The following is a 12,581-nucleotide window of genomic DNA, read 5'->3' on the forward strand; positions in this document are numbered from 1 at the left end:
AATCAATAAAACAAAAGCTATTTTTTTTTAATTTAAAAAATTTGTTTAATATTTTTATTTATTTCTGAGAGAGGGAGCGAGCTCGAGTGGGAGAGGGGCAGAGAGACAGAGAGACACAGAATCTGAAGCAGGCTCCAGGCTCTGAGCTGTCAGCACAGAGCCTGACATGGGGCTTGAACTCATGAACCGTGAGATCATAACCTGAGCCAAAGTCGGATGCTTAACTGACTGAGCCACCCATGTGCCCCCAAAGCTACTTCTTTGGAAAAAGATGAATAAAATTGATAAAAGAAAGGTATCAACATACCAACATAAGAATTGAAAAAGCTATTAAAAGCACAGGAAGGAAATACTACAAACTTTGTACTCATAAATTTGACAACTTAGAAAAACAGACCAAATGAAAACCACACACTACTAAAACTCATGAAAGATGAACAGATAACCTGAGTAGTCCTAAAACCAGTAAAGAAATTAATTTGTAATTTAAAAGCTCCTGCAAAAGAAATATACAGGCCAAGGTTTCACTAAAGAATTCTGCCAAACATTCAATAAACACAATTTGTTACACAATTTTACACAATTCCTTCTATAAAACAGAAGAAGATACTTCTCAGATCATTTTATGTGGCTAGCATAATCCACATATCAAAACCAAAGACAAAATAAAAATGAAAGAAAACAAAACTACAGACCAGTATCTCTCAAGAACTTAATAGAAAAGTCGTCAAGCAAAATACTAGCAAACTAATCTAGAAAAGTATAAAAAAATTATACAACATGACCAAGTGGGATTTATCCTACATTTGTGAGGCTGGTTCAACATTTGAAAATCAGTCAATGTGGGGTGCCTAGGTGGCTCAGTGGGTTGAGCATCTGACTTTGGCTCAAGTAATGTGAGTTTGAGCCCCGTGTCGGGTACTGTGCTGACAGCTCAGAGGCTGGAGCCTGCTTCTGATTCTGTCTCCCTAGCTCTCTGCTCTGTCTCTCTCTCTCAAAATAAATAAACATTAAAAAAAATTGAAAATCAATCAATGTCATTCACCATATCATTATGCTAAAGAAGAAAAATCCTAAAATATTGTACCAATTGAGGCAGAGAAAACATTTGACACAAATATGTCCAACTGATTTTTGACAAAGATGTGAAAGCAATTCAGTGGAGGAAGCTGAAGACTCCCTTTCAACAAATGCTGTTGGAAAAATCGGACATCCACAGACAAAAAAGGAAAATGAACCTTACTCTAAACCTCACACTTTACAGAAAAATTAACACAAAATGGATCCTGATTTAAATGTAAAATGTAAAACTGTAAAACTTTTAGAAAAAACTGAGAATCTTTGGGATCTAAGGTTAGGCAAAGAGTTCTTAAACTTGATATTAAAACACGGTCCATTAAAGAAAAAACTAGACCTCATCAATAAAAGTTTTTGTTCAGAAAAACTCCCGGTTAAAAAGATGAAAAGGCAAGTTACAGAGTTAGAGAAAATATTTATAAACTACAAATCTGAAAAAAAAACTGAATCTAGAATGTAAAAAAACTCTCAATACTTGAAAATAAAAAAAGAAATTCAAGTAGAAAATGGACAAGACATGACATGAACAGACACATCATCAAAGACAGACATGCTGATGGCAGAGAAACACATGAAAAGATGTTCAACATCACCAGTCGTCAGGGAAATGCAAATTAAAACTGCAACGAGATATTATTTCACATCTATTAGAAGGGCTAAAATAAAAAAATAGTGACAACATCAGATCCTGGTGATAATGCAGACAAGCTGGGTCCCTTACACATTGCTGTTCAGTGTGTAAGATGGCACAGCCACTCCGGAAAAGAACTTGGCAATATATTAAAAAAACACACACACACACACACACAACCACACCACTCAGTAACTGCACTCTGGGCATTGATCCCAGAGAAATGAGACTTACACTCACAAGAAAAAACCTGTACACAAATGTTCCTCACAGCTTTATTTATAACTGCCAGAAACCGGAAACAACCTAGGTGTCCATCAACAAGTGAATAGTTCAATCATAGTTCATCCACAATACTATGGACTACTTCTCAGAAATAAAAAGGAAGAAAGTACTGATACACATGACAACCTTATCTTAAGGAATTATGACTAGAAAAACAAAACAATCCTTAAAGATCACATAATATATGATTCATTTGTATAACATTTCTTTAAATGTCAAGGTTATAGAAATGGAGAACAGATTCTTCATTGCACAGGGTCACGAAAAGGAGGGGAAGGCAGTGAGTGTGGCTATAGAAGGGCAACAGGAAGGATCCTTGTGCTGATGGAACTGTTCTATACCTTGACTATATCAATGCCAATATCCTGGATGTGATACTGTACCTCTAGCATAGCAAGATGTTATTATTGGGGCATACTAGGTAAAGGACACAAAGAATTTTTTGTATTCTTGCCTAGAAGTACATGTGAATCTACAGTGGTCTCCAAATAAAAATTTAATTTAAAAACCCAAACAAGGGGTGCCTGGGTGGCTCAGTTGGTTAAGCATCCCACTCTTGGTTTTGGCTCTGATCATGATCTCATGGTTTGTGAGTTCGAGCCCCACATTGGGCTCCATGCTGACAGTGCGGAGCCTGCTTGCGATTCTCTCTTTCTCTCTCTCCCTTTCTCTCTTTCTGCCCCTCCCCCACTCACTCTGTCTCTCTCTCTCTCAAAAATAAATAAACTTTAAAAAAGTAATAAAAAATAGGGGCGCCTGCGTGGCTCAGTCAGTTGAGCATTTGACTTCAGCTCAGGTCATGATCTTGCGGTCCGTGAGTTTAAGCCCCGCGTCGGGCTCTGTGCTTGACAGCTCAGAGCCTGGAGCCTGTTTCAGATTCTGTGTCTCCCTCCCTCTCTCTCTGACCTTCCCCCGTTCATGCTGTCTCTCGGTCTCAAAAATAAATAAACGTTAAAAAAAATTAAAAAACCCCAAACAGTTAGAGAGGGACATGGTATAGATTCTAAGATAGGCTCTGGAACTCAACTGGCTGAATTTTAATCCTGGCTCAACCATTATCAAGTGTACAACCAGGGGCAGATTATAAAATTTGTATGTGCTCCAGTTTTCTCATCTATAAAATGGGAACAAAATAGTGCCTACCTCATAGGGTTATTGGGAAGATTAAATGATATGATGTTTGTAAAGCATTGTCACATTGCTAAATATTTAGTAATTGCACAACAAATGTTAGCTATTATTAGTAATAGTAATAATAGTATTATAATGGTAATAAGACAAAGGCAAGCTGTTAATTGTTCAATTTATGAAGCTACAGAAATCCTTTATCTGCTCCTTTGACGGAGTCATTTACCTAAAATTCAAACACTATTCTACAGCTATATAAGCAAACTATACTTTGTACATGATAAATAAAATGAAATTCACACAAATTTTCAAATAAACAGGCTTACTTAACAGTCGAAGTAAAAGGTATGGAATTAATACCGACTGGAACAATGCTATTAATCCCAGCTGATGCCAGTGATCTTAGATTCAAAGCAAAGCCACTGGTGGTTGTGGTAGTCGTAGTGGTAGTAGTGACAGTGGTGGTGGTCGTTGTTGATGCTGTAGCTGGAAAATAAAATGTGTGTTATCAAGAAATGAGAGACTTACTTAGTCCTTGATCATTCAGGATAAAAACTATAGAAGCATTTATTTTTATTTATTAATTTTTTTAATTTTTTACTTTATTTTCAAGAGCAAGAGAGACAGAGCACGAGCAAGGGAAGGCAGAGAGAGGGGGAGACACAGAATCCAAAGCAGGCTCCAGGCTCTGAGCTAGTCTGCAAAGAGCCTGACGTGGGGCCCAAAGTCACGAACCTCAAGATCATGACCTGAGCCGAAGTCAAACGCTCAACCGACTGAGCCACCCAGGGGCCCCATTTTTTTATTTAAAAAATTTTTTTTTAATTTATTTTTGAGAGAGAGAGGCACAGAGTGTGAGCAGGGGAGGGGCAGAGAGAGAGGGAGACACAGAATTGGAAGCAGGCTCCAGGCTCCAAGCTGTCAGCACAGAGCCTGACGCAGGGCTCGAACTTGGGAACCACGAGATCATGACCTAAGCCTAAGTTGGACCCTTAGTCAACTGAGCCACACAGGTGCCCCTACAGAAGCATTTTTTTTAAATGTGAATTTGAACTCAAAGTTGTATGGATTTGCACTTAACATTGTTATAATATGAAGTGATATACAGCAGGCCAGATATCTGGGTTAACTCTTCTGCCAAAAATTAAAAATCCTGGATATATTTGTAGAAAAATAAAATTTACAACTTAACCAGACCTGTAACCATTAAAGAAATTGAATCAATCCTCAAAGCTCTTCCCATAAAAAAACGTTCCAGACCCAGATGACTTTGCTGGCAAATTCTACTAAACTTTCAAGGAAAGAATAATTGCAATCTTATACAAACTCTGTACATCTATACTTTTGTATACTTACATGAATAGATCTGTGTAATTAATTCCTAGAAATGAAATTGCTGGATCAAAGGGTCAGCATGCCGTAAGTTTTAATATATCTTGCCAAACTGCCCAACCAAAAAGATTTTGCCAATTTACATTTCTATCAATAGGGGAGAGCACCTGTTTCTCTACATTATAGCCCATACTAGGCATATATCTTTGCCAGTCTAATAAATAAAAGTCTCTCAAAGTTTCATCTACAGCCCAGACCTCACTTCTATGTGTCTTTTCCTATTGCACCCCTACTAGAATTCCCAGCCCTCTCTAGATGAAATCCTCAATATACTTCATGGCCTAACTCAAATTCTTCCTTCCTGGTATTTGTCACCCACTTCTCTTCCACTCCACCATTATCCCTTAGTTTCCTGAAACTTCTATAGCACTTTTGGTTTTTCCTACACACTGAGCACTTAAAGAACAATTCACAGAAAACTGTGCCTGGTGGGACCTGCAAATGTCTTCTTTTCTTCTTTTTGGTTCTCTGTATTTTCAAATGTTCTCAGTAATTAATAGATGATGCTTCTGTAACAAGAAATTTGTTATAAAAATATATTATAACACATGTACACAATTGTTTGTTTTACATTAGTTCTGCTTTCCCAATTAGCAGTATTTTCAGGTTAGTGGCCGTATTAGATAAATACCTAAATCATGGTGCCTGCCAAAATATTCACAGCCTATACTGAGGGGAACTGGACTACTCTGTTCCTGCTGAGGGGCCAAGCTCAGATATTCCTTCTTTATTCCAAGAATTCTGTCCTTTGCTCCTGATTCATAGTCAATTGGGACAAGGGTGGGCATCCGAAGTACGGTATCCATCCCATATACTACTGGCAGCTTATACAAGGGTCTGGCATAGAAAACTCTAGCCAAGCAAGGGTAAAATAGGTCAGCATCTCATTTTCAAAAATTTATAACTATGGAAAGAATCAGACTATAGGTAGAAATATGGAAATATTTCCAAAAATATGGAAAGAATCAGACTTTAAGCAGAAATTTGGAAGTATTTCCAAAAGTGTAGAAAAAAATCAGACAATAGGCAGAGGTGGATTGAAAGGACCTACAGAGGTCACACATGAAGTAGAATTAAGGAGTCTGAGCAAGCCAAAATTAAGAATAAGCTAAAATTGGGGTGCCTGAGTGGCTCAGTCAGTTAAGCGTCCAACTTCGGCTCAGGTCACGATCTCGTGGTTCATGAGTTCGAGCCCCGCGTCAGGCTCCATGCTGGAAGCTCAGAGCCTGGAACCTGCTTTGGATTCTGTGTCTCCCTCTCTCTCTCTGCCCTCCCATGCTCGTGCTCTGTCTCCCTCTCTCTCTCAAAAATAAACATTAAAAAATATTAAAAGGATAAGCTAAAATTGTAAGGTAGAAAAAGAGGTAAGGAAACCAATGGAAAGTTTTAAAAAGTAAGGGTAGACGAAGGGAGAAGAGCTGAATTATGTTTATGCAACAGATTCAAGGGGTCCCTAAAAGTTGCCTTTAGAACAACTCTTAAATTCTGATTTCTTTCAAGTTCAGTGCCAGGACAATACCTGTGTCAGATTTCTAAAAGATTCCATTTCCCTTTTGGCCACAAGAATCCTTAAAATAATTTCCCCATTTTTTGTGTTAGCCTTTCTGAGGGTGGAATGAACACCACAAGGAAAGACCATATCCAGTCACAAAGGATCCCTGGGGTCACTTATCACTCCAAACACTTGAGAAGATTACAGACTGGATCCCATGTGGCATTCTTTACAATCATATGTCATCATAATTTTCACCTGAGAATAAAAATCTTATCTGAAAAGAAATCCTTCCCCAGAAATACTGAAACTTAATGACACTATCAAGACCCCTCCTGTATTGATTAGTTCAAACAGAAAAACAGAAAAGCAATTAAGAAAAAGAAAGAGTCCTTCTTATAAAGCTTTTCTTCACCCAAAGATTTTTTTCAAAAAAAAATAGTAATCTGTTTTGGGGCACCTGGGTGGCTCAGTCGGTGAAGTGTCTGACCTCAGCTCAGGTCATGATCTCACGGTTTGTGGGTTCAAGCCCCACGTCGGGCTCTGTGCTGACAGCCTACTTCAGATTCTTTGTCTCCCTTTTTCTCTGCCCCTTCCCTGCTCATGCTGTCTCTCTCTCTCTCTCTCTCAGAAAAAATAAATAAGCATTAAAGAAAGTAATCTGTATTTCCTGACATGGACAGATGTGCAAAGATGATATATAAGAAAAATAATTGTAGGATTATGTGTGTGTGCGCGTAATTATCCCATTTTTGCAAAACAAATAAATTCAATGTGTGTTTGTATGTGTTTGGGAAAAAAGGCTGGAAAGATAACTACCAAACTATCCTTTCTAGAGACAGTGATATATGTACACACACACACACACACACACACACATGCACATACGTGTGTGTGTATGATTTTTATAAAAAGAAAAGCAAGCATCATCACTACCAAAATATCTTCACAAAGATGTTGAGTGATACCTTCAGGAAATTAATACCTGTCAGCCTAAACATAAAAGCATCCTGAGTCACAAAAAAAATGGTATGATTATTTTAACCTTTTAAGACAGTATTTATCTTTGTTCCTTAGCTTTTATGGTATTTTTAAAAGGTATAAATTAGCTCTGGCATAGAAGATAATACTCAAATGCCAACAGTATTTCAATTCATATACAAAAAAGCAATGGATTTGAGAATGAAAGTTCCATCACAGTCTGATTTTGTAGGTTATGACTTTGGTCTAAACTAAATGCAGCCATCTTTACATTATCTGTGTAGTAAAAGGGAAGCACAGTTCTATAAATACTAAGACATAACTGCTTATCACATTTGTATTTAAATAAATCTCATTCTGATGTTCTTAAAGATGGTTATATAAAATAGTGAAAAGATCCTTTAAAACATCCTACTATCTGATTTTTCTATCCAAACAAACATTTTCCATACAAAAGATAAGACTGATAAAAAGCAAGCTTTCTTGGGGCACCTGGGTGGTTCAGTCAGTTGAGCATCCGACTCTTGGTTTCCGCTCAGGTCATGGTCTCACGGTTCATGGGTTCGAGCCCCATGCTGGGCTCTGTGTGCTGACAGCATGGAGCCTGCTTGGGATTCTCTCTCACTCTCTCTCTCTCTCTGTCCCTCCCCTGCTCATGCTGTGTGCTGGTTTTCTCTCTCTCTCTCTCAAAATTAAAAAAAAAAACTTAAAAGAGTTATTATTTTAAAAAAAGCAAGATTTTCTTAAAACTTGCTGATTATACCTAGGGCAGAGAATAATGCCAAAGGGCTATAAATTTGCAGACACAGACACTTGAAAGCTGCCCTACAAGGCTGATCTGTGAGGTGAAAAGTCTGAGCAAGTAAATATGCTTGGGGAGAAGGAATGGTAAGTAGGGGGAAAAACTAACTCCGGGTTAAGGGTGTCAAGTTGAGACATCTGATGGGGAGATGGGCATATAAGGTAATGGTAGATGCAATGGCAGTAAGGGGTGGGTTAGGAGCAAAGGTACCAGTTTGCAGGAAGGAATCTGAGACCTAGCTAGGGAGGGGGTGAGTTATGGCCGGGTCCTCAAAGCACATGCAAATTCATATTTCAGTGACTCTACCCATGGCTGAAAGAATCAGTTCTTTGTTCAGCATTTTAAAGGGGGAAATTATGGGTTATGTTATTTGCAAATATGGTAACTTTTAAAGTTCTCAAGACACACCCTTCATAACTCTCATAAGTTGGCTAGTTGCCTAGTACACAGTAGAAACTCAGGTAGGTATCAGTCATGCAAAAGAATAAATAGATGGTGGATCTCTCTGGTTAGGAATAATTTCTTTAAATTTAAAAGAGATTGACTTTTAATTTATGCCAGGTTTGAAGAAAGAATCATTCAGCCTCAAGTAAACTTTTAAAAAATTTTTTTTGAATGAGCACAAGTGGGGGAGGTGCAGAAAGAGAGTGGGGACAGAGGATCTGAAGCGGGCTCCATGCTGAAAGCAGCGAGCCGGATGTGGGGCTCAAATTCGTGAACTATGAGATCATGACCTGCACCGCAGTTAGATGCTCAACCAACTGAGCCACCCAGGTGCACCTCAAATAAACTTTTAAAATAAGACAAGTAAAAGTTTCCTAAAATGGAGTCTGACTTAAATGGTAGGTTTAAGTAGCAACTGACTCCTAGCCACCCCGCTCACTATAAGGCAACGACTGGCCAAGTTCTCTTCAACCTACAACCTAACTGGCAGAAATAAATTTAGGATGGAAACTCTTGTAATCAGCCTTAGGATAGGGTCAACTTTAATGCAGGTCAAAACTTAGATTAAGTTCTATGGAAAAATAACTATCAATCTCAATCTACTGGGTCAATGTAAACACTATGATAAATAATAAAAATTCTTAAATTGAAAAGTTGACAAGAATTTGATAGCAGCTTTAAGTATGGTCATATCAAAGGACTAGTATCATCGGTATCAGATGTCTCACTACACTTTGGCAATCGTCAGTACTGGTGTACCTTTTGCATACTATGATGAAATGATCAAAACTTACTCAGACGATACTAAAAACTACAGAAATCAATGTACTTACTGCTTGTTATACAGCATACTTCCAATGAGCATCCAAACACATCACACACCCCAATAATTCTAAAATCTTACTAGATACAGTATGAGCTCCTCCACCCATTCCAGGAAATTTGAATCCAAATCCCAAAGTTAAACCACCAAATGCTCCATTTGAAGTTGTTGGGGAAACAACTGCAGAAAAGAACATAAAGATTACCTATTACACCTTAATTTAAGAACAGTGAGTAATTTATTTAGGGTCTTTTTCATCTGAAGTGTCCTTTACAAACTTTTGGCTAAACTCCAAAAACCTGTGGCTAATCCATTTACAAGAAATGTTCAGAAAAGGCAAATCTATGGAGACATAAAATAGATTAGTTATCTGGGGCTGAGAGACCTTATTTGGATGATAGAAATGTTCTAAAACTGGATTACAGTTTTAGTGGTAGTTACACAATTCAGTAATCTTATTAAAATCACTGATTTGCATGCTTAAAATAAGTTAATTTTATATGTAAGTTTTACCTCATTAAAGTTAATTTTACAAACACTATGGTAGAGCTTTCTTTTCATTTTGTAGGCAAGGACATCAAAGACAGGAATGAAAACAAGCCTGTCAAAGGTCAGAGGGCAAGTCTCTGATTGAAAATCAAATTCATGCAACAACTATAAGTTCTAACCTCAGACATGGTCTTATTCACAAAATCTATCGTAGTGGAGAAGGATATTGCTTACACATATCAAAACGCTTCCAGAATCCCAGTCATGTCTCAAAAGTGGAAGTCTACTTGGTAGAAAATACAACTCAGGTGGTAACCAGCAATTTTAACTAATGTTTACCTATGCCGACTTCACAAGAGGGTAGGGATGGCAGACCACTATTTTTCACCCTGAAGTAGGCATGAGCATTTCCTGGCAAGTTTTATTCCTAGGAATGGCGACAATCTTCCTATAACAGGGCTGCGGGGGAGGGGGGTGGAGGATGGAGGGCATATTACAGCTAGGGTTACAATAACAAAGTCTAATGATAAATGTCATGGCACTGTGAATATATCTTGAAAGCAGAGTCAGTTTATATGGACCTTTAAAAAAAGAATTACTCAACATTTGTTGTTACTGTACTAATGGAAGATACATAGCAGAGAAGTTGGGGTTACAAGATAATTAATATCCCACTTCTCAGCTCTACACATCCAGATGTTCCTCTTCAAGGAGAGAAGCCACAAGACATCACACGGTGTCAATTAAAACCCCAAACTGGTCCTTTTGTCATCCATCACTTCTGATAGGTAAAGTATAAGGACCACAAAACTGGTCTATCTGCAAGAATACATTATAGCAAAGCTCCAACATTCATTTCCCATTTTATCTTATTCACATGGATAATAAGACTTCTTCTCTTTCAGACATACTTGGCAAAACTCCCATCTTACTATTCCCATTAGCTTCAAGAAGTTGTTTCAAAACATTACAATGTTAATGAATTATATGCTTAAAATTATCACTTTAAGCTGGAATAATCATGTTAACATAAAATTCACAGCTAAAGCCATGACAATTGGGTTCTTAAGCAAAGCTACTATTGATATCAGCAGTTACAGATGGGTTCAAGCATAATGATAATTTATGAGATGCAAGAGATCCATAGCTTATATTGGCAAATTAAGCGAAGTTGCCTGATGCGAAATACCAGGCTTTTCTCTGCAACCAGTAACTTACATGAGAACCCAGAAGCAACAGTGGAGGTAGAAGCATCTGACACTGAAGTAAACAGCATGGTGCTTGAACGAGTAGTGGCGTCAGCAGTCGATGCTGAAGCCGAACCTAAAAATCAAAGTCATGAGCAGAAATATATGTCACTGAGCAATTTTTAAAGGCAAAACACCATTATAACAAGGTTCATTTATATGGAGAAACTGAAACAGAGCAAGGAAAATCAGATACTCTGAAATCTAATAAATAAAACACAATAACAGTCTGATTAAAAAAAGTAGTTTATTAGTAATACTGAGTACAGCCAGTCTTCTAGCACCATCATAACAAAGAAATTCCACTTTATGGAAGAGGGGGATCCTCCTCCAGAGCTGCAACATAAGAAGTCCTAGGGACCTATATTCCCCAGTGAAACAACCATAACTGGTAAAAAAGAAAAAAAATAATAATAATAAAATGTTGAAATCTCGGGAAATTGTCCTACAGGTATACAGCAAATAAAGAACATTTACTCAAGAAAATCTGCTAAGACTCAGTAATACCAGTGAAAGTCTGGCATATGACCCACAATCCACTTCTCTCCATCCCCATCCTCACCCTGAAGGAAGCTACACTCCAGGCAGGAGCTGCCAATAAGACTGGCCCAGACTCCCAAACAAGGGACAAAGCATTTCATTGGGGAGGGCAAGCAGCCAGCATATCACCTCCAACGCAGATTTAATGGGTTGAAGCAGATTTAATGGGCTGAAATTCTTGGCAAGTACAGCCAAGAGTAGAGGGACTCCCTTCCTTAGGTTAGCCCTCATTCATAGGGCAGAGGCTCTACACCAGGCACATCAAGTTGAGAATACTGGAGCCCCATCACCCTTACCCTGACTGCCTTGCCCCAGCTCACTTACAGGGCTGAGCTTCCACACCTGAAGAGATAAGCAAGATCAGAGGAAACTGTCACTGCACAGCACCCAAAGCAATGTTTCAAAGATTTTGCCCAAGGGTAAAGGCGGCCCATAAAAAGAGAGTTCCCAAGCTATCCCAAAAGAATTGACTTTATTTGAAAAAGAATGTGAGGAAATTCAGGCCAAAAGATTCTCTCTCTCTCAAAAAAAAAAAAAAAATTTAAGAGGAAGCAAGTACCTTCATGAGACCAAGATTTAGGCTGTAGACTAGTTAGTTTACCAGAGGTAACTAGGGAAAGAGAAGGTTGAAGAGGCCTCCTCCTGAGATCAGAAGAATTAATACTCATACATGCTACACCTTGGATGAATCTTGAAAATAGTAACCTAAGTGAAAGGAGCCAGACACAAAAGGCCACATAATGTATGATTCCATTTATATGAAATGTCCAGAATAGGCAAATCCATAGAGAGAAAGTAGACTAGTGGATGCCAAGAGCTGGGAGGAGGGGGTAATAAGGTCTGACTGCTAATGGGTACCCGGTTTGTTTTGGGGTGATGAAAATATTCTGGAATTACATAGTGGTAATGGTTGCACACTCAATGAATATATTTTAGAAACGTTGAATTGAATACTTTAAGAGGGTGAATTTTAAGATATGTGAATTATACTTCAATTATGCTATAAAAAAAGGATCCTCTCAACAGAAGCAGAAAAAGCATTTGAGAAAATCGAACACAGCTTCATGATGAAAAGGTTCAACAAACTAGGAAGAGAAGGGAATTTCTTTAACATGATAAAGAGCATTCATGAAAAACCCACAGCTAATATCATATTTAATGGTGAAAGACTGCATACTTTCCCACTATCATGAAGAACAAACTAAGGATGTCTGCTCTTACCAACAATACATTGGAAGTTCTAGCCAGGA

General features: G+C 38.0%; 1 protein-coding gene across 1 annotated transcript in view; it reads right to left on the minus strand.

Moving 5' to 3' along the window:
* The window catches only part of NUP62CL (nucleoporin 62 C-terminal like), a 79,625-nt gene that overhangs the window by 35,707 nt on the left and 31,337 nt on the right, over nt 1-12,581 (minus strand). The window contains exons 2-4 of the mRNA XM_032592238.1: nt 10,763-10,867; nt 9,137-9,235; nt 3,448-3,607 (exon numbers count right to left, since the gene is read on the minus strand). Coding sequence (XP_032448129.1) covers nt 3,448-3,607; nt 9,137-9,235; nt 10,763-10,820 — 317 coding nt within the window. The 5' untranslated portion in view covers nt 10,821-10,867. The remainder of the gene's footprint in view (nt 1-3,447; nt 3,608-9,136; nt 9,236-10,762; nt 10,868-12,581) is intronic.

This window comes from Lynx canadensis, chromosome X, assembly GCF_007474595.2.
Source record: "Lynx canadensis isolate LIC74 chromosome X, mLynCan4.pri.v2, whole genome shotgun sequence".
Classification (NCBI taxonomy): Eukaryota; Metazoa; Chordata; class Mammalia; order Carnivora; family Felidae; genus Lynx; species Lynx canadensis.